Genomic DNA, 24,122 nt, shown 5'->3' with positions numbered 1-24,122 from the left:
ACTGTAAATACTGAAGGTTGGCTCACAAATGTCAGTGACCCAGAATTCAAATTAAAATGGTGTCAATATAAAACACATATTTTGTACTATTGTGTTATCAAAAGTCAAAAAAGATTAAGTTATGAAATGGCTTAATGTATTTAACTACTTATCTTGAAAATATACTTATAGTAAAGTGAATTGTTCTATAATCAAGAACGTCTCAGTGTCAGGGACATGGTTATTTTACAGCAAAACTACAACTAAAGCTCACACACTGATGCAGAAGTGACAAACTGATGACACATTTGAGTTACCCAAAAAAAGGAGTTTGACTTTGGCTCCAATATTTTGAAGTCAGCCTTGTTTGTGTTGCTGGGCAAATTTCAGAGCAAATTGGCAACACCAGAGCAATAGCTGTCCAAAAGTTGGAAGAGTGATTTTAATTTTCTGGGGAGAAAGTTATGTAAAGGCCAGGTAAGAGATGAGAAAGACAAAAAGGGCCTGCAGTGCACATTTCTACCCCATGTCAATTTACTCACAGGACTGTGACCTGTCCAGACTACTTTATAGAATCATAGAAAATTTATGGCACAGAAGGAGGCCATTCAGCCCATCATGTCCACACCAGCCGAAAATGAGCCACCCAGCCTAATCCGACTTTCCAGCACTTGGTCTGTAGTCCTGTAGGTTATGGCACTTCAAGAGCATATCCAAATACTTTTTAAATAAGTTGAAGGTTTTTGCCTCTACCACCCTTTCAGGCAGTGAGTTCCAGACCTCCACCACCCTCTGGGTGAAACATTTTTTCCTCAGTTCCCCTCTAATCCTTCGACCAATCACTTTAAATCTATGCCTCCTGTTTATTGACCTCTCTGCTAAGGGAAATAGATCCTTGCAATCCACTCTATCTAGGCCCTTTATAATTTTGTACACTTCAATTAAATCTCACCTCAGCCTCCTCTGTTCCAAAGAAAACCATCCCAGTCATTCCAATCTTTTCTCTCAGCTAAAATTCTCCAGTCATGGCAACATCCTCGTAAGCCTCCTCTGTACCCCGTCTAGTGCAATTACATCCTTCCTGTTATGTGGTGACCAGAACTGTACGCAGTAACCAAACTTTGGCCTAACTAGTGTTTTATACAGTTCTAGCATAACCTCCATGCTGTTATATTCTATGCCTCAGCTAATAAAGGAAAGTATTCCATATGCCTTTTTAACCACCTTATCTACCTGTCCTGTTACTTCAGGAATCTGTGGATATGCACTCCAAGGTTCCTCTCCATCTACATCTCTCAGTATCCTTCCATATATTGTGTATTCCTTTGCTTTGTTTGCCCTCCGCAAATGCATTACCTCACACTTCTCCAGAATGAATTCCGTTTGCCACTTTTATGCCCACCTGACCAGTCCATTGATATCTTCCTGCAGTCTACAGCATTCCTCCTCTATCAACCTTATGGCCAATTTTTGTATTATCTGCAAACTTCTTAATCATGCCCCTTACATTTAAGTCCAAATCACTTATACCACAAAAAGCAAAGGACCTGCAGAACCCCACTGGAAACAGCCTTCCAGTCAAAAAGACACCTGTCGACCATTACCCTTTGCCTCCTGCCACTGAGCCAATTTTGGATCCAACTTGCCCCACTTTCCCTTGAATCCCATGGACTTGTACTTTTTTGACCAATCTGCCATGTGGGACCTTGTCAAAGTCTTGCTAAAATCCATATAGACGACATCAAATGCACTAACCTCATCGACCCTCCTTGTTACCTCCTCATTCACTCCCTTCACCACCGGCGCACCGTGGCCGCAGTGTGTACCATCCACAGGATGCAATGCAGCAACTCGCCAAGGCTTCTTCGACAGCACCTCCCAAACCAGCGACCTCTACCACCTAGAAGGACAAGAGCAGCAGGCATATGGGAACAACACCACCTGCACATTCCCCTCCAAGTCACACACCATCCCGACTTGGAAATATATCGCCGTCCCTTCATCATCGCTAGGTGAAAATCCTGGAAATCACTACCTAACAGCACTGTGGGAGAACCTTCACGGACTGCAGCGGTTAAAGGCAGCTCACCACCACCTTCTCAAGGGCAATTAGGGATAGGCAATAAATGCTGGCCTTGCCAGCGTTGCCCACATCCCATGAACGAATTTTTAAAAATTGAATCAAGTTAGTCAGACACGACATTTCCTTAACAAATCCATGCTGACTGCCCTTGATTGCTCCATGCCTTTCTAAGTGATGGTTTATCCTGTTCCTCAGAATTGATTCTAATAGTTTGCCTACCACCAAGGTTAGACTGACTGGCCTGTAATTAACCAGTCCATCCCTCTCTCCTTTTTAAACAACGGTACAATGATAGCAGTCCTCCAATCCTCTGGCACCACGCCTATATATCTCGGGAGGATTGGAAAATGATGGGCAGAGCCTCCGTTATTTCCTCCCTTGCTTCTTTTAACAGTCTGGGATACATTTCAACCAGGCCTGGTGATTTATCTACTTTTAAAGATGCTAATCCCCTTAATACTTCCTCTTTCACTATGTTTATCCCACCCAATATTTCATACACTCCTCCTCCTTAAGTACAATGTCTGCACGTCCCTTTCTTTTGTGAAGACAGATGCAAAGTATTCATTAAGAACCATACCAACATCTGCCTCCACACACAGATTACCTTTTTGGTCTCTAATAGGGCCTACTTTTTCCTTAGTTATCCTCTTGCTCTTAATGTATTCATAAAACATCTCCATTTTGCCTTGGCAACAGGCAAATATTTCCCTACTCCCTTGAGATGTGTGTTTGTTTCTTATTTGCATTATTCAACTGCAACTACATTTACCACACTAGGTGGCAGTTTATTCCAACAGGTTACAATTCCTATGATGTACTTATATTGCAAATCAAATTACCTGAGGCCTATGGTGAATTGTAATCCATCTCATTTATACTGCAGGGTAAGTTTCACAATACAGAAAACAGAAAAACTCTACTTGGGCAAACTATAACTGTTTCTAAGAACCATATCTAAAGTTTGGAAAGGTGAGTGGCCAGTGAGCAAAACAAAACATTGCTTAACCAAAAGGGTCGGCTAGGCTGCTTAGTCAGTAGCATGAAACATTAGTTGCCTGCTCCTCCAGTGGAAACATTTGTATTGCTGCCAGTGCCTCCAGAGGCATTGAAGAAAACTACAACTTTAAGCATGCTTCCAGGGGCAACGGTACATCATTCACATGACTATGTTGGCAGCAAAGTCATGGTTGCATCGGTTATATTGTTGTAAAGTAAATGCAGTAATAGTTTGTTTGCTCCTTATTCAGCTCATGAATTTCTACCCACATTTTTTAGTTGATGTTTCAGTCTATTCATTCTGTGGAAGTTTTAAAAATACACTACACTTTTATTTTTCAGCCTGTTCAGTTTGTATTTTGTTGTTAGCTTGCTTTCCTAGATATAAAGTGTGGCAGCATGTCGATACACTAACATGCTGTGTTATGTAGGCTCCTTTGTGATCCCCACATACTGAGTTCCCCATCTTGCGCATAGAATCATTGATGTTTAACAGAGGCTATTTACATCCCCATTCATACAGGAAAGTAAGGGAAACTGTGCATTTAATGGAGGAAAGAGAGATCAATAAAAATGAGGGGGACAAAAATGTTGTTGCTTAACTAGTGCTGAGTGAGCTCCTGAAAAAGTGTCCTATAATTGCTACATGTGTCTGTAGTTACTTTAAGATCATTTTCATAGCACTTTTAACCACCCACAACTAAAATATTTGGTCAATAATTATGTAAGGATATTTATCAGGATCTTACTTAGGCCATATACATGATAGTGTTGCATATTTGTTTTATGTCAAATTACATAATTCAGTATTAGTGATGCAAATTTTTAAAAAGGGACAGGAGTGAATAATTCACTATTACTTTTACATACTCAAATATACCACAATATATATTTTAACACAAGGGAAATGTCAGGGTGATATGAAACATATTACAGCTGCAATATGCTGTGCCATGGATAGAAGTACATTCCCGTTGACTTCAATGGAAATGAAAATCAGGAGAGATGTATAACGGGCGGCTGATTTGATATCAGCCGTTTTACACTTTCACCCAAAGTCAAAATTACCCCGACAGACTTTTATACCAAAGTTATCAACCCCTTCTACTTATGTCAGAGAATTTGCAGATTCTGAAAAAAATGTCTGTATTTGCCAGCAAACTTTCTAAATTTAACACAGTTAAAGAAATAAGGGGAAATTATTCTGAAGCATTAAACCATCACATTTATTAGTGTTTAGATTAACAACTACTGCTATTTTGTAAAGTAGGTATTTATTTGAAAAATAAAAACAGCTAACCACAAGAGGAATGTGTTATACAATAGCTTTTTACAGTAATATTGATATATATTAGTCTTTTGGTATAAGCTACACTACTTATGACTCCCCCTCTAAAAGAATAACTAGTTAAAGATCCTTAAAATACCATGTAACTCACAATAACATGCTCCTCATTACAACATGCTGATTGTTTATTCCCCAAAGACAATCTTATAGAGAAGACAAGACCAGAACATTAAAGAATGTATTTTCAGAATAAGGCCGCAGCTTGAATAATCAGCATTATTTATGGCTGGAATAATGAATTATGTCCCCAAAAAATGTACAGATCTAGGTTTCACAAATTTACCCGGAAAAACTCATGTACACACATGAAAATATCAATTGAAATGAGCTGTGATGTTATGGAACATTATTCTTAGCCAAGCACTTTGTCTCTTATTTCCTTTTGTTAAATAAATCTTGCACAATATGCCCCCTTCAATTTTTATTCAAAATACTGCAACATATCAAGAATTTAGAATACATAAAATCCAGATTGATGAATATTTTAAAATGTCATAATTTCAGAATTTATAAAAAATGTTATTTTAGCAAAAAAGTTTTTGGTACATTATTTTTTCCTTACAACTAAAATTCCAAAGGTTCACAATTATTTTAGTGTTTAACGATATCATGTTTGAGTTTCCTGCTTAGAAATGTACATTTTAAAGATAGCAGAGTGAACTTGTGTAAACTTACGTGGTAGAATAAAGTCATTGTTATACTCAATCTAAGAAACACTCCACCTTATTTGGATTTGAAATTTAAAAAAAAACATGGTCACAATGTAGTAAATATATAAATCAAACAAACACATTGATACATTTCCAACAGATCAACTTTTACTCTCTCTGGAGACTATAGCAAAAGTTATAAAGACCATTGGTATTTAACACAAACCATTCCTATTAAAACCACAGCAGAAATTACAGAAAGTAACAGAGTTGCTCATTTATTGCTCTTTGTTACAAAAACAACAGTTAATAAATGCACACAGGAAATTCCTAAGACAGCGCAAGTACCGAGCTGAAATTATCTACAATAAACTTCATTACACAAACAATTCCTTATTGAAACTGCAATTTATTTAGCACGACTTAATACTGCATGTTACAGGTGAAATTTTTTTTAAATAATTGAATTTTTAATTTTCACACAGGAAGTGAGTACAATTGGTTTTTTTTGGGACACCACAAACAGAATGAACATACTTCTCGATGGCTTCTTCCGAGAACCTAACACAAACCATATACTGGAGAGGAATAGCGGAAGTGGCAGGAAGCGCATAAATTCCTAGATTTTTTTTATTTTTATGTAACAATATATTTCGACACGTTGCACCCAAAGTCCAGGCACGATACAATGTCACGATGATGAACTTTTAAAACCAATTCCTGTTCTTTGAGAATTCTTTTATGAATGTATTATATGCAAAAACTTGCATGGCACATTTTTGCAGAGCACATAGGGAGAAAAAAATGTCATGACGTGGAAAACAAAACAAGCACGGCTTCTGATGCCCTCTTTTCAGTCCATAGCACAAATCATACAATCGAAAAAGATCAGCAGCCGAGGTGGCAGCAAGAACATTAATTACTCAACCTGGTGAGATTAAGTATCAATATAACATTTAGTAAAAATTGCACAAGGAAGTCAACAGTCCAGGGGAGGAAAAAAAAAGCACAGATTTAAAGTCAAAAGCACTGAACTTCTCCACCAGAACAGTTCCTACACTTTGGGGGAAAGAAAATCACAACGCTCTTTTCTCCTCACCAGATGCTGACTGCTTTTAAGCTACTAGTGCAATACTCATCCTTTCACAAGATAGTCACTGAAGGGTTACTACAAGCAGTAATTAAGCACAGTAACACAAGCTCGACTGGCTGATGGAATACACCAATGCTCCACATAGTCATGAATGACATTTTGTGGAAAATGTACAAGTTTGCCAGAGACTTCCTTAGAATAGCAATCCAGTAAATAAAGTATCCTTACCTTTATCAACTAGAACTGACACAGCCTTGGTGATGGGGAATAATCCGGATATTGTTACCAAAGCTAAAATAAACTCAGACATTGCGACAAATGAAGGCTGTGACTGCCTCACTGCACACTCAGTAAGTCAGCAGAGAACCAGTGTTGAGCTGCGTAATCTAGAAATGTCAAAGGAAATTCTTCTGCTAAATGAGCCGATCTCCCTCCTCTGCTTTCAGCAGAATTTGTAGGTGTATGTGTGCAGTGTGTGTCTTGACTTTTCAATGCAGTGTACGTCTGGTCTTACATCACAAGAGGGCAGTGAGTGATGCTGGAGGATGGAATTTCACTGATTAATCATGGAATCTACCATACAACCGCTCTGTATCGACACCATTCAGATTCACTGCCTAGTTTGAGACGTTTAACAAACAAGGAATGCATAGTTACGCACTGAGGACAATATAGATCTCCATTTCCTTTATTTTGGCTCTTTTAACAAAGCAGTGCTGCATTTAAAGTGTTCTCAGAATAAATACTGTAATGCCTGCAAGTCATGTTATGCTAAATAACTGGCCTGTGTAGTGGCAGAACTTAGTCTTTGTGAAGAAAAATAATGTTCACCCTAGACAATCATTCTCTAGAGAATCCCTGATCAAGCCAGTTGGTTCCTTGTTAAAATGGATCCCAATTACCATACCCAGCAGCAAATTTTATTTTCCTTACGTAGCCTTTCTGCTCTTCATGCTCTAGATTTATAGTGTTGTTAAAAAATAATATTCAGAGGTATTAACCCCATTTTGTCCATTATCATTTTTTAAAATGATTAAAATGTGCACAGCACACCTCTCTATTAATTGCCCTGCGCATCAATACTGGTAAATAATTAGAAGCAAGTATTCAATTTGGTTAATGTTTCTTTGGGTATCATAACTGGAATCCATATTTTTATTTTTTTTAAAACTCATTTCTGTACAATACACTTACAATCACAGAAATAAACTGATTATTCTCTTTGAAACATTCTTGCCATTCATTCTCCGAGAAAGAAAGGCAAATGTACTTTGAAAATAAACTTAATTCCTTTTTCAGTTCAATGTTATCTAATGTTTGCCCCACTCTTCTTTATAACTATTCATTATTTTAATTCCCACACCATCCTATTATATCCAGGGCAATGAATAAATAGATTGCAGCTTGAGATGTGTATGCTCCTCGGTGAATAAGAGGAGACAGTTTTTCACTACGGAGAGACACTCCACCCAGTGGTTCAGTGGAGAACTAACCAAACACATACATCGAGCATACACCATGTCCACATTTTCACCCAGAGTGAAACTCCAGGTGTTAGGAGATAAAAACAGCTGGGATGGTCTTGTTTGCACCATTCCACACATCAGGACAGCTCTCCTGGATGATAAATATGCAACATCAGATCATGAGTCAGTAACAGAACAATAATAAGCTGATGCAGTTGGAAAGTTGAAAGTTTTACTGAGTCCCATCTACCAGTGTTAAATGCCTATTTTAATTCTAATAACTGCTGCGATACCAACACAACATTTATTAATTAGGCAGTTCCTTTATGTTGAGTGCTTTAAAATTGAATTTTTCTTATGGACTGTTATTTGCTGTACATCAGCCTTACTGCATCACTTTAAAGAGCTAACATTTTTAAATATCTGTAACTATTACTAGGTTTACATACACAGAATGTACATGCTTTACTGCATACTCCAAGCAACTCAAACAGGCAGTCTAAAAAAGTGAAAATATGCACATATATTTGGATCACACAATTATTACAGATTTTCATCTGTGCTACTGCAGAGGTTTTATTCCACGTTGAATAGTACAGTGAAACCTTGCCAGAGAAAAAATGAGGTCAGGTGTTTTAATGCAGTAGAGATTTAACAATGTCAGAAATGCCTTGGTGTAGCCATTGCAACAAACCAACTAAATATCATGCAGTTTATCAATCTAGAATAAAGAACATACCATTTAAAGCAAATCAACTTTTACATAAGAGTTATCCAGTCTGGTGTAAGAATGTTGTCAGTCCAACCACCAAGACGATTATCAGTCTTCAAATCCCTTCCCAAGTGGCTGATAGTGGTGAATGCTTGTGGAAAGAGTGGACAGGTACCTGAACAGAAAGGCTAGGCCCAGTTGAAGCTACCTTGTTAGCATCTGCTGCTAAGTATTGTCTGTATCTAGAGGATAAAGGTTCTAGCTTCAGACTGAAAGATCGTTTAAACTGCTTCACCTCTGGAGTCATGCTATTATGGAGAGGTGGCCTGCTTCTGTCAGCTGAGGGATAGCTTTTTTTTTCTTACAATGCTGCTGGAGTCCACATTTTAGCAATGTTTACCTTACTAAATTTATTTCTGAGGAAAATACACATCAGATTGACCAGAATTGGTAGCGTTACATTCATAAATAGGTTTCACTGTCAATGTCGGACTGAAACATGCAACCATAACATTAGAATTAAGCACATTAACTATGGACTGCTAGAGCAGTTCATTTATAATTTTTGCCACAACTCACTTGGCAGTTACTCTTGGTCATAAATGAAATGAGTTCTAGCCTGTCACCTGGTGCTCTGCACAACTTCAAAAGATAAAGCTGCTGCAATTTATCAACTTCACAAGGCTAAGGCTGAAGAGACTGGGAGTCTCAGGTGAGCATTCAAGTTGAATGATTAGGAAAATTCTAGTCACCACCTGATTTTCTGCAAGTAAACCCCATATTGTACTCAGAGCAGATATCTAGTTTGCTTGCCTTAAAAGTGTCTGGTATTATGTCCAGAAGTTTACTCATATGGCAAACAAATTATTTATTTGATCGAATATCTACCCCTAGTCCTGCCACCACTCTTAAGCCCCCATCTCACTCAATCATTGTCCCTCTCTCCTCTCCAAGCTCATATCATCCAAGAGACCTACCTCCTGTTCCCTCAACCTACATTCCAATGAAACTGCTGATAACACAATTTCCCTTCTTGGCCTCTTATTAGGTGATGTTTAAATGATTCCCTCTCCCCAAGTACAGTTCCCTTCCCTTTCAAAACCACCAGCATCACACCCTCCTCAAAACGTACACTCGACACCTCTGTCCGCATTAACTATTGACCCATCTCTTCTCTAAGGTCCTTGAATGTGTTGTCATGTCCCAGATCCATGCCCATCTCTCCTGCAACTCCTTGTTTGAATCCTACCAATCAGGATTCCACTCCTCCCACAACATCAAAGTGTCTTAAAGTCACAAATGACATTTTCTGTAATTGTGACCATGGTGCTTTATCTTCCTTGTCCTCCTCAACGTCTCTGCAACATTCCAAAACAATTGACCACACCATCATTTGGGACTGAGATGAGGAGAAATTTCTTCACTCAGAGGGTGGTGAATCTTTGGAATTCTCTACCCCAGAGGGCTGTGAAGGCTCAGTTATTGAGTACATTCAAAACAGAGATCAATAGATGTCTAGATATTAAAGGCATCAAGGAATATGGGGATAGTGCAGGAAAATGGCGCTGAGGTAAAAGATCAGCCATGATCTTGTTGAATGGCGGAGCAGGCTCGAGGTGCCGGATGGCCTACTCCTGCTCCTATTTCTGATGTTCTTATGTTCTTATGTTCTCCAATGCCTCTTCTCAATTGTCCAATTCCAAGGGACTGCCTTTTTTTCCCACCCCCACAAGCTCTGCACACATCCACACCAAACACTCCATTCCTCTGACTCCAGCCTCGAGCACGCCCCCTCACTTCACTCCACCATTGGCGGCTGAACCTTTAGCCACCTAGGTCACGCTCTCTGGAATTTCCTCTCTGAACTCCTCTGCCTCACCATCTCCCTCTCTTCCTTTAAGACCCTCCTTAAAGCCTACCTCTGTGACCAAGCTTTTATGTGACCATCTAATCTGTGACCATCTAATCTGTCCTTAGGCTTGGCATTTTTTTTTCCCCCCCTCACATCTCATGTGAAATGCCTTGGATATGTTTTTCGAAATTAAAGGCACTACATAAATTATTGTTGTTGTTCTTGTTCTGTAGTTCGTTGTTGTTCTGTTATGTCGTTCTTGTTCCACCTCCAGCTAAGCAACATTATTAAAATCATGCATGCAGTATTTCTTTGAGGGTCAGTTTCAGCAGTCTACACCAGCATGTTCAGGGAAGAGAAGAAAACCAACATCAGAGGACCGTTCTCACACTATCAAAGTACACCCCCATGTGAACTAATTAATTTTATCCTTGGGTCTGTAACATTCCACTCTCCCAAACAAGGATAATAGTCTGTATTTTACTGAAGTCAATCCAAAAGCAAACTTTAGGTTTATTCAATGGTTCCAGCTTTCCTAAAGCTCAAGATCAGGAAAGTTTCACATTTCTGCTTCAACTGTCTGCATCCAAAGGTCATCGCAGGGGAACTTACCTAAAATTTTAAATTGTTATTTTTGTTTCATATGTTAATGAAATTATAGCTGCATTGAATTTACAGCACAGAAACAGGCCATTCGGCCCAACAGGCCTGTGCCGGTGTTTATGCTGCACCTGAGCCTCCTCCCACCTTATTTAGTCTTACCCTATCTTCCTTTCTCCCTCATGCACTTATCCAGCTTCCCCTTAAATGCATCAATGCTATTCGCCTCAATCATTCCATGTGGTAGCAAGTTCCACATTCTCACCATTCTGAGTAAAGAAGTTTCTCCTGAATTCCTTATTGAATTTATTAGTGACTATCATATTTGTGGCCCCTAGTTTTGGACTCCCCCACAAGTGGAAACATCTCCCCTACGTCTACCCTATCGAACCCCTTCATAATTTTAAAGACCTCTATCAGGTCACCGCTCAGTCTTCTCTTTTCTATAGAAAAAAGCCCCAGCCTGTTCAGTCTTTCCTGATAGTCGCACCCTCTTAGTTCTAGTATCATCCTTGTAAACCTTTGTTTGCACTTTCTCCAGTGCTTCTTGTATGTATTGTAATGTTGTTCAATTGTTCATGAAACAGTTCCGCAGCATCTATCAGTGCCTACCAGGAAGGAGAAAACTAGGCATTAAATAAATAAATCAAACTTAAATATACTGCATTAGTACTTACGTTTTAAATCTTTTAAGATGCCTTGACTTCTGCTTATGTCATATGGGTAATTTTAATAACCAAGAGACAACGAAAGCCCCCTCTGTATTTTTAAAAAATTTATATAGATGAATGGCAAAATGGTTAATATTAACTATAGAAGAAACCATTAATTTCACTGAAAAGAATGCTAATTTGCTGACCCCATTCGCAACCCCTAAGATAATGAAGCATTCTGTGCCCGTATGCATCAAGACCTGGACAACATCCAGGCTTGGGCTCATAAGTGGCAAGTAACATTTACACCAGACAAGTGCCAGGCAATGACCATCTCCAACAAGGGAGTTTCTAACACCTCCCCTTCACATTCAACAGCATTACCATCACCAAAACCCCCACCAACAACATCCTAGGGGTCACCATTGACCAGAAACTTAACTGAATCAGCCATATACATACTGTGGCTACAAGAGCAGGTCAGAGGCTGGGTATTCTGTGGCAAGTGACTCACCTCCTGACTCCCCAAAGCCTTTCCACCATCTACAAGGCACAAGTCAGGAGTGCAATGGAATACTCTCCACTTGCTTGGATGAGTACAGCTCCAATACCACTCAAGAAGCTCGACACCATCCAAGATAAAACAGCCCGCTTGATTGGCACTTCACCCACCATCTTAAACATTCACTCCCTCCACCACCGGCGCACTGTGGCTGCAGTGTGTACCATCTACAAGATGCACTGCAGAAACTCGCCAAGGCTTCTTCGACAGCACCTCCCAAACCCGCGACCTCTACCACCTAGAAGAACAGGGCAGCAGGCACACGGGAACAACACCACCTGCACGTTCCCCTTCAAGTCACACACCACCATCTTCTCAAGGGCAATTAAGGATGGGCAATAAATGCTGGCCTTGCCAGTGATGCCCACATCCCATGTGCAGCTCCAATTTATTAAAATTCAGTATACAGAGGTGCATTATACATAAAACCAATAAGTGAATTTTAAAGTTTTAAAATATATTTGAAAATATTAAAACAAATGAAAGCCAATTACTGTTATTGCTGCATGCAAAATCCCAAAGTTGAAGTACCTATCTTGAATCATATAAGTTAGTCATATAATTTTTGTAAGTACTAAACATAACTCAATATTGTATACTGCAGAATGCAATTAGCATATACACGTTCTGAATATGGAACTAAACATAGGACAAGCTGGATATGCTGAATAGCCTGTTCTCATTTCCACCCTCTTAAATTTGCTCAAATTGTCTCATTTCAGTTATTGACAGGATCAACAGGGATTTAAGGATCTGTTGTGACATGAACAAGTCTATTGTACTCTTTTTTTAAAAAAATACTTTTTTTAAAAAATAGAGACCTCAAAATGCCATTACTGTACAAAAGCAATTGGCAGCATGTCCCATTGTGGTGTGTTCCAGAACATTATTGTCTACATTTCTAATTTGTTTTAAAAAAGTTTTATATTGTTTACTCACGCGTAGCTGAATATTGAATTATCACTACATCAGAATTTTTAATGAAGCAGCAATTTGATCTTTTGAAGCATTTAGAAGCTTTCATTCTTTGAGAAAAGCTTAAATCATGGAAGTAATTTAAAACATGGCTCCTTCAATTATGAGAGATTTTCTTGGAAACTTGATTTTTCATAGGTTTACTAATGAATAATATGCCATGGTACACAATGGTTATTTAGTTCCATTTTTATTATGATTTGAAATCCAAAATTAAATAGTGGCCCATTTTAAAAGCACATTTAGTCCATAAATTTAGTATAAACATTGCTCCTTTCTAACTGAGTGAATGCACCAGCAGGTTTTGCTGTTCATAAATGTATCTTTGAAATGACAACATTTATAGAAACATTACAGCATCAATTATGTGCATAATTAACAGAGTGAAACAATTTCTCAGTCTGTTGTCATGCTTATTGGTCCTGAAAAAAATTGATGAGGTTTTAAAACACACCTTGTAACAATTGTATAGCTCACACAGTTCAGAAAGGAAAGAGAAAATGTTATTTTTCAACCCAATACTCTCTTCATGCAGTATTTAACTCTTAGCATGCAAATGCGAACATGATCCAACTTGCAATCTTCTTTCCTTTGAAAGAACTGCATATGATGAAAGTTGGAAGCAACTAATTTCTTTATACATGGGAGCCCCCTACAGGTTTGATTTGACTGTTAATGCTTTGACTGTTGTGATATAAAAGATATGAACTAATACGTTCTTGCTCACTGGAATGTTTTTAATTCTTCACATTGCTATAAGCATCAGGCTGTATGGACGAAGTCAATTAAATTTAAGGCAAAACCTGGCATCTCGGGAACTCAAGTGGTTGAATCCTAACTCCCGACCAGAAGGATATGAGACTGAATCCCAATGGCTTGTCACTCAGATTTGCTTGTCTCACTTAGATGACTTCCGTCAATTTTAAGTTGGGCTGCTGGATGGAGTGCAGTGCTCTGGGGGAGGAAAACCTGACAGATAACAGCTGTAAACAATTTTACAACACCAAGTTATAGTCCGACAATTTTATTTGAGAATCACAAACTTTCGGAGGCTTCCTCTTTCCTCAGGTGAATGTGGAAAACCTGAGGAAGGAGGAAGCCTCCGAAAGCTTGTGATTTTCAAATAAAATTGTTGGACTACAACTTGGTGTTGTAAAATTGTTTACAATTGTCAACCTCAGTCCATCACCGGCATCTCCACATCATAGATAACAGCTGGTCTTACTTGAAATGCTGCTTCAGTCAACCAATCGCAGAGTTGAATTTATGCCAGCTGCACTGAAACTGGGACCTAAACTATTCTAATCTTCCTGTTGAAGGGCAATAATATATTTTTAAAAATCACTCATAGCAGACCCAATAGAGCAAAAATGGAAGGAAAGTTATAAATTAATAAAACATTGTTTTATACATTAAAGTTTTTTTTTTAATTTGATACTTTAGCCTAAATTTTTCTAGTAGGACTTTATTTCTCAGTGTCCCCAGGCAATGGAGGGAAAAAAAAAATCTATCAGCTAAAGATCCTGATTACTAGTCAATGAACAATATGCCATGGTACACATTGGTTATTTAGTTCCATTTTTATGATGATTTGAAGCCCAAAATTAATTAGTGGTTCATTTTAAAAGCACACTCAGTCCAGAAAGTTAATATACATGTTGCTCTTTTCTAACTGAGGGAATGCATGAGCAGGTTTTGCTGTTCAAAAATGATGTGTTGGTCTTTGAAATGACAAAATTTATAGATAAATTACATGCATCAATTATGTGCATAATTAGCAGTGTAAAAATGTGTGTGCGTGTTTGTTGGATATTGGATAAGGATGGAACCCACTTGTCTGTGATGCTCCTTCAGAAATGAATAGTCTGTCAACACCCCCTGCCTGAGCTCACATATGAAAAATGGTCACTTGGACAAGATGTTTGGAGGGCTGCCAGCACTTGTGAAATCATGCCCCAGATTGAGCCTTTAAGAGAGAAGAGAAACTTGGGGAAAAGAAACTAGGCATTAACATACTGCAATGTACTATTCCCTATTCATTATTTAAATAGGTAATTACTGAAGTAGTAATGATAGATAATGCAATAATTAACAAGTGCCCTAACACAGTATTTTAAACCTGTCTCCTAGAGCACTTTTTTTTTCAAACATTAATCTTTAGAAGCAAATTGAGACAGTAAAATACTAAATATTCAATGGCTTCACATAATATGAGATCCACCCATTATAGGACAGACTACTAAAATGTACAACATGTGAAATTTAGTGAGAGAAGATCTTTTAATTAACATTTTCAGTGATACATTATTCCTTCCTCATAACTGAACCAGGCTTGTTGGCTTTTTGAGCATCAGTCTTACATCAGTGATGTCTCACTCACCTCTGGGTCAAAAAGTTGTGGGCTCAAGCCCCACTCCAGGACTTGAGCACATAATCCAGGCTGACATTTCAGTGTAGTACTGAGGGAGTGCTGCATTGTCTTTTCGATGAGACATTAAACCAAGGCCCTGTTTGTCCTTTCAGGTGGACATTAAAGGTTCCATAGCACTATTCAACATAACACAGGGGAGTTGTCCTGGTCAATATTTATCCCTCAACTAACACCACGGAAACATATTATCTGGTGATTTATCTCATTGCTGTTTGAGATACCTTGTTGCATGCAATTTGACGGCCACACTTCCTGCATTACAACAGTGACTGCACTTCCAAAGCACTTCATTGCCTGAGAAGTGCTTTAGGACATCCTCAGGTTGTGAAAGGCACTATATAAATAAGAGTTCATACTTTACTCTTTTCTTCATTTTCCTGTAATTTTCTCCATCTGCTCTCCTGAGGATGCTGACCCTTCACTGAGATTCTGTTCTGTATGTGATAACTTACCCAAATGGCTTTTCAAAATCATAGCCTGGAATTTAATCTAAACCGTCCAGCAGCAACTCTCAATGACTTCAATGGAAAGTAAAATAGGGCAGGGTGTAAGACGGGCATCCGACCTGTACCCGCCCCATTCCAATGGCAGCTTATGTTAAAAATCAGAGCTCATATCTTCATCCAACATGCATTCATACGCACTGGATACCAATCAGGACTAGGAATCTTTGCCAACCTTCCCCTTAGCTATCTCAGCTCAGACCAGTCAGTGTGACTCAGCAGCTCATTGCTTTAACCAGTTGAGCCCATTTCCTTTCTCAAACAAGTACATTTCAGTACATCAGCACATGTGTAAGTACAACTGCTGGGATAACTACAATAAAAAAAACAGGCATGTAAATGAATTCAGGTCTTGGTTACAATTGTAAGGAAGACAAACCTGGAAAGAAAAGCAGAGTTAATAATCTAAGTGTGCCAAGAGTCAAGAGGTTTGGAGTGTATTGAATCCAGAGTCTTTCAACTAAGTTAAAAAATCATGCTACCTTCAGTATTTAAATTGGTTTGACTTTACCGCTTCAATAACTCACACTGGAGCATTAGACTCTCAACTACAAAATACAGGTTTAAATTCTAGTCTCCGATAATATTTACACTTGGATTTACTCCAGGGAGAAAAAAAATCTACAAGAAGATTGATTTGTCTTGCCCCTTTAGTTAAGAAAACTGCAATACAAGAAGTTTAAACTTGTCTTCAAAAAAATATGCAGGTGGATGCCTGATTCCCAGTATTGTAGTTATGTTGATCAGGCCTGGCACCAACAGAACAAAAAGTTGCACGCAGTTAACAAGTTGCTGAGGAGACAAAAGACATCTGGGTCTAAAAATTCCAGGGACCTGGGAGCACACAGCCACTGTTACCTGGGTGGAAAAAAAGTGTTTCAGTTTGGGGCTAAACACAGTTATGCTGAGTATCTGTCCCTTTGCCTCCCTTCAGAAATTCCAGCCAAGGAGCGGTATATGCCTTGTGGCATACAAATGGCCCATGGCAGGAAAAACACATGGCTTCCTCTTCCAGCGGGTGCCTATGGAGGAAAATTGACCATAGGGATTTCAATGATCTGAAGCACGATAGACCTGCACACAACGGGGTAAAAATTAGTCTGAATCTATTTTTGGATCCAGACTCGCATGCGCCCGAAACAAGAGGCCCGAGCATCGATGAAAATTAGTCCTCTGGCCTCATCAACATACTCTGCAGGCAGCTCACCCAATCGAAGATTCCAATTTCAGGCCCTCGGGTAAAGTGCCAGAAGTGATGGGCCGGGGTGGGGGGGTTGGAGCAAGCCAGGGGGCGTGAATGATTGCGTTGGGGTGTTGGGGGGGGGGGGGTTGGAGCAAGCCAGGGGCCATGAGTGATTGCGGCTCCACTGGAATTAATTTTTTTTTAAGTGAAAAAATCTTCAAAACCTATTGATCCTCCCTGCTTGTCGGAGACAGGATTTTTAAAAGGGGTCCTCAACAATCGTTAGGCCCCTCATTTATATATTCACGTCCACTCAGGACGTCTAAAAAAACAGGACCCGTGAATTTAGCAGTGGGACCGATGCCTTTGCAGATTGGGCACAGGATGTCCCACTGCTAAATTGGTATGCTTTGCGCCTGTTTTAAGCCTGAAAAATGGGTACAATGCATACCAACTTCCACCCCAATATGACATAGCCTAGATTTTCCAATTAAGCATGATTGGATGTGGGTGGTGTGGGATGGCCACCCGCCCACCCCATAATGTGCTGACCCTTTGCCTATTTTCAAGGTCAGCATCATTTACATAATGGGTGTGAATTCTCACTTTGAAAAATGCATGTCATTGGGAGCCCACCCAATTGGAGGAAGGGAAATCCAGTGCTGCTGCTGGATTTAAAGGCCTGCAGCAGCTTAAAGCAACAGGCACCACTGTGTTTGGATACATGTCTGCAAGCATTTGTGGATTGTACAAAACATCCCATTTTTCTAATGGTGTCATAGATATTCTGATAGAGGAAGTGAGGCACAGAAGGGTGAGACTGTTTGGGATGAAGGGCCACAAGCAAGTTATCCAACAAGTATGAATAACCATCCAACAATATGCTTGTAGTCAAATATGTGAAGAAGTTGAATGACTGTACCAGGTCAGCCAAGGTAAAAGAGCAAACTTCCATTCCATTAGTTAAGTATGCTGAGCAACCATGAGATTTACAATAACTTGCCCTTACACTATTTTAAATTACTGAAAATGCTTGTCACGATAACCATTATTTTCAGGATGCACTTAGCATCATCAGTCTGCTCCAGAAGTTCTATTACTGATATCCTTGCATGCATTCAGGCCAAAGTAGTCATCCTATCTAATGTAGTTGCATGATGCATGTACATGTTATCATGTCCACTGTGGGCTATACTCACACAGGATAGAGACCTCCCAACCATTATCTACTAATCCCATATGATGAAACTCTGCAATACCTGGGGAAAGCGTTTGTGGAACTATTGCAGCCATGGGGTGAGGGGGGGCGGGGGGTGGAATTGCTATGGCACAACCATAGACCCAGAAATTCCTGAATGCTTAAGTAACAACAGCAAAAAAAAATGGTTGAGAAATGGACTGAAAATTGCACGAAGAATCTTCTTACTGATCTCGTTAAATGAACTTCTATACACAGCTCAGTAACTATCATCCCTGGATGCCCATTCTATACAGGCAGATGGGAGATGAATCAGTGTTCGGCAGACAAATGTTGAGAAATTAAATTATGTAATTGGGACAGCATTGACGTATTTAAATAAAGCTTACATCCATCAAACCTTTCCACCAGAAACGTACATGATGCACTAAATGGGTAGAGATCCAGCATTATGGATCTCTGCACCTATTTCTAATTGGTTTTGCCCACTTAATGTCTGAAAATCAGCCATATCTGTTCAGAAAACATAGGCATCTTTACCATTTTTCACAGACTCTAAAATGAGAAGAGTACTTCCTATTACTGGTGCTCAGTAAGAGCATTATGCTAAAGGAAAGTGGTATTACAACCTCATTAAAAATAAGGGCAGATGAAAGTTTGAGTTAGAGAATCAATCCAACTTTCTCTTAAAAAGGTGTTCATTGACCCTTTTGAGAGTCCGTTCAGTATATTTTTTGGAGGGGAAGAAAATAAGGTTTATCTAACTTCTAAATTATGTGATTAGCTATTGACCTCGGCACTGATCTGTAAAGTTTTACTATAACCTGTTCTAATTCATAATCCAGTGCTCTCCAGGTGCACCACAGTACCTGGACTGCCTTATTGACAATGAGCCAGTGCTTTGAAGGTATAAAGAATTTATTACTCCCAAATCATTTTCCTTTTCAGACTCTGCCAGTGGAGAATATTTAACATAATCCTTCTGGTGGATTCATTCTTGGGTCTGGCTAAGTCTGCCATCTACAGGTCCAACTTGCATAAGATCTGTTTGTCCATCTTTCACACCATAGTTCATGCCTGAGTGGCCATTAAATGACAACATGCAATGTCTACAGGTTCACTAGGTGCCTTTTGTGAAGAGTGGGCAATGCATGGAATCTTTAAAATTTCCCAGTTTTGATTTCTTTGTGATTTTGTTTAACTCCTTCCAGATTTGTTAATGATGTCGCCCTTTAAGGGGAGCACTTACATGTATCTCACTGGTACTGGGTGTGCTTGGCTCTGAGCAAGATTCTTCTGTCTGCTTGCCTGTTCTGAAATATAGTTCACGAGTACCAGAATGTAACAATCAGCAATTCACCATCATCTTCCAATTTGAGAATGAAGACTCGGGTGCTGAAAATGCGGACTCCCCTCTGCCACTTCAGGAAGACAAGATCAGGGTCACTCGATCTGACCCAAGCAAGCACTGGCTAAGAGGCTGACACCACATGTACTTTCGAAGATCCTGCAAAACACATTGAAAATGTGTGTCTCTGGCTCGATCACTTTCTTCAGGATCAAATGTCTTCATGGAAGCCGTCCTCCCCTTAGGACCTTCAAACGGTTTATTCTACCCAAGTACATATGTGCTTTAACCCTATCTGTAATACACTACATGTGATAATCCTAGGTATTATCATTGTTTTGGATCAATTGGATTACCTTCTGTAACCGGTGAGCACAATGTGGAATTTTTCTTTGATTTCCCCTTTGATTTTAATTTACTATTTTATTTTGTATGAATCCCATTCCTAGACTATGCAGTGACATGACAAGCCAAGAACTTTTTTCTTATGTGACTGGCCTCCTGTGCAACATTCTGACCATTCAGGAGTTCTGTTTCCCAATATTAGACTGAATCCTTATTGCTTGACTCTTGGTATGCTGAGAAATGTGTGCATTGCACACAGAGTTAACCAGAGAGCAAAAGAAAAAGGAAAAACTGCTAATTCTGGAAATCAAATATAAACAGAACATGTTAGAAATACATAGCAGGCCTATCAGCATCTTTAAAGAGAAAAAACAGGTTATGACATTTTGGGTACCCTTCATCAGAACTGATGGTGGAGGAAATACAATCGGCTGAATAGCTTTCTTTTGTGCTGTAAATTTCTATTGTTCCTTTTATTCGTCAGTGACCGGGGAGGGAAGACAAGTTGATATTTGGTTTACATATGCAGCTTGTTTATTCTCTTCTTTTTTTCTATGCTTTTCTGTACATGGACCTCTCCTGCGTGTTTTCACCCTTCCACTATTTGCACATTTGTTTGTCCTTTCTATATGTCTGCATTATCTCTCGGATTCACCTTTATGACACCTAACTGTTTTCTATTCTACAGTTTGCAGGTTATTTAACATGATAATTCCCTTACTGTGATTGGAGTATCTGTTCATTCTCTTCCCCTTCTCCTCCCCCCTCTTTCTCTCTATTTTCCAACCATGCTAAATTGCCTGTTGATCTCTCCACTCTCCTTCAGCTCAATTGAAGAGTAGACACACAAAATGTCATAGCCTGTCCTTTGCAGATGTTGACTGACCTGTATATTTCGAGCATTTTCTGTTTTTAAACCAGAGAGAATTTGGTTCCCTGGCAACCTTCGTCAGATTTTAGCATTGAAGAAAATGTAAAGAAGAAAATGAGCCACTGGAAATGAAATTATATATTTCTATCATTAAACATTCATTATGTATGTGTGCCTCTCATTTATAATTCCTTTAATATTTTCCTATATTTATTATACTGAGACAATTTACAAAGGGGCATGGAGTTCACTCTCTCAATTTCCTCACAGGTGCCAGAACTATTCAACTGATCCCTTCTAGGACTAAAGCAAAGATAACAATTTATAAAGGGCACCTTCAACATGGAGGTAACTATTTCTGTGTGCTGTTTATAAAGTTAAATATAGGGGTCAGTGACAGTCGTAGTAAAGAAATATTCAGTCTAGTCCAATAAACTTTACAAACCTTAAATTGTTAAAGGTGCATATAGCATCTATTGGTATAGAGGATATATGCCCTTTATTTTTTAAAAAACTTGCATTTATATAGCACCTTTCATGACCTCTGGATATCCCAAAGTGCTTTAAAGCCAATGAGTATTTTGAAGTCTAATCACTGTTTTTAAGTACAGACACAGCAAGGTCAAACAAACAACATCTGAAAGATAGCACCCCTGACAGTGCAACGCTCCCTCAGAATTGATTGAAGTGTCACCTAGATTGTGTGCTCAAATCTCTGGAGCGGGACTTGAACCCATAACAGTCTGATCCAGATTTGAGAATTCTACCACTGAACCAAGGTTACTACTCTCCAATATGTGTAATCACTCAGTACCCTTAATTATTTGCTTCAAATAATTTCTAATTTCATCTATTTATTAACCAATTCTAAACATGTATCAAACTAATGTGACAGCACATATTGAGAATGTCAATATTTAAGGAGAATATATCAGTGACAAAAATGCTTAACATGTGTCTATTACATATCAGGTTATTGGATTATTTATTTATAGTACATATGGGGGGTAAAAGCAAGTTGACACAGAAAATGGCCCAGCCTGTTTTGATACAGATAGCCCCAGAATATCATTAGTTATTGGCCTGGAAATTCCATGGAGGTTTTCTCAATCTTCCATGCAACTTGGCATTACCCCCAGGGAGATAGCAAAAATGGCTGTGGGGGGGGGGGGGGGTTCCCACTGATTTCCTAAAGTTACAACAGGAGATTAGGAGAACCCCCACAGAATTTCACAACACTTTATACCTGGTCAGGTTTCCAAGGAAAGAATCAATTCAAATACAAGCATCCTTTTTTAAAAAAAATGCATGTTTGATTGGTACCTCTGAGTTCAAGAGTCAGACACATTTCCTTTGTCCTAGCATTTTTTTCTTTGAAAATAAAATATTTCTCAGCCTATCTGGTTGAAAACTCTGTCTGAAGCTAGAGAGGTCAGAGAGACTCCCTGTATGGTCAGCAACAAACTGCCATATAAAAATTAATATTCAGAGGCCTTGTGTCTAGCCCCGTTTCAACTTCAGTTTAACGCAGCAGACATCTTCTTGAAAACGATAGTTAAGCCTATAAGTACTGTGAATCTAGTATGTCACTCCTTCTGTTTGTTCATCCAATTACTGTTTAATAAATCTGTTTGCCAGTTTATAACCTAAGCCTTGTGAAGTATTATTCTATTGCCATCTAAAAGAGAAAGAAGATCACATGAGCGCACTTGATATAACCAATAAGTGTTTTGTCTGGTTCTTGGGCACACTACAAATTACCTAGGCAAAGTACAATCTTGGTCATAAGGAGTGATGGCTTGCCTGCAGGAGTAATCGGAGATATTGAACCAGAGTAAAAACCTCAATATCCTCAAATTGAAAAAGTTGCTTGGGGTGCCAGTCACACAATTGTCTCTGAAATAAGCTGCACATGTAAGAAAAATAATTCATTATTGAGGAGAAAGACTTGTATCAATTGTTGGAGGAAGGAAATATAACTCATTAAAATGATCTCCTATTGTGTTGATACCTTGGGTTTACAACAACTTGAAAGAGCATATTCTATCAACAAGAACACAAGGGAAACAATGGTGACCCTTGATAAAGTATTTTCAACAAAAGCATGCAAAAGGAAATAGTTCTTGAGAAGATGTTTCAAATCATTTGTGACATTGTTACTATGCTTACTGTGGCTACTATATATTCATTCTGCATAAAAGAGGATTCAACAAATTGGAAATGAAGAAAGGTATAGTTTTAAGTTGATGAGAACATGTACAGCTTTAATGAAGGTCTAAAAGGCTGCATTAGATTCTTTATCCTATCACTACATTAGTAACACCACAGTGCTTTCATTCCAAATCACCTGCACTGCAGATGATACAATGTTTACCCCATGGGAGACACTTCAAGGCTTCATAAATGCAACTGACTTGTCCATCATCAAAATTATGGCATCAAAAGAAATTCAGTGGGATTACCTTTTCCACAGTTTTCAGCTGTTTTTCTCTTAAGAATGAAAGAATAGTGTGAAAGATCCAAAGTAGATAAGATAGTGCTACAATTTTGAAGGGGCATTATTTTCCCAAAAATGATGTGTATCAAACATTTCTACATTATTACACTTTGGTTCAAGAAATACAATACAATGATGGAAACTGTATCAAAATATATGCTCCAATCATTTGTGTTTGACATCATTATGATGAAACTGATATCTCAGATTCTTCTCCCTCTCCATTCAAATTCCAAAGCACACTGGGGGTACAATTCAACTTTGCTGGGGGCACAAAATGACAGTAGCAGGCTGGCAACCTGTTGAACACCCTGCCCGATTTTCCGACTTCAGTGGAATGGAAAAATTGGGTGGGATGCCTGATTTTGCACCCCGCCATAGTTCAATTTTACCTGCAGAAGAATGAAGACAACACCCTTTTAAACCTACATTCTTCTGTGGTTTTCTTTTATTGAGAAAAAACTTCACAGAAAGTTATGACAGCCAGAAAAAAAAAGTGTCTCAAATCAATTTGGTTCTAAAACTACAGTGGCGTTTATTTTCCTCTATTTACTAATGTTAGCAACAAAAAAAAAAAATCAGTAGAAGCACAATTCAGGTTTCCCTTCTTGATATTCATGCTGACTTTTTCACTAATATTAGTGAACAGATGAAAATGTGCCCCAATGAGTTAAAGTTCAATATTGGCAAACAAAATGCCTGCTATCCACTTACATTGGATCTGGAGGACTCAAATACCTGATGCACCAAATTTGCCTTCTATTTTAAAAAAGA

At 38.7% G+C, this 24,122-nt stretch overlaps 1 protein-coding gene across 1 annotated transcript in view; it reads right to left on the bottom strand.

Annotated features, from left to right (window-relative positions):
- Positions 1-6,462, bottom strand: part of LOC137323576 (low-density lipoprotein receptor-related protein 1-like) — a 1,400,855-nt gene extending 1,394,393 nt beyond the window's left edge. Inside the window, exon 1 of the mRNA XM_067987196.1 lies at positions 6,381-6,462. Coding sequence (XP_067843297.1) covers positions 6,381-6,462 — 82 coding nt within the window. The remainder of the gene's footprint in view (positions 1-6,380) is intronic.
- Positions 6,463-24,122: the final 17,660 nt, after the last annotated feature.

The sequence above is a fragment of the Heptranchias perlo genome, chromosome 7, assembly GCF_035084215.1.
Source record: "Heptranchias perlo isolate sHepPer1 chromosome 7, sHepPer1.hap1, whole genome shotgun sequence".
In the NCBI taxonomy this organism is placed as follows: domain Eukaryota; kingdom Metazoa; phylum Chordata; class Chondrichthyes; order Hexanchiformes; family Hexanchidae; genus Heptranchias; species Heptranchias perlo.
Note: the sequence above shows the minus strand (reverse complement) of the source record. Positions and strands in the feature narration are given on the sequence as shown.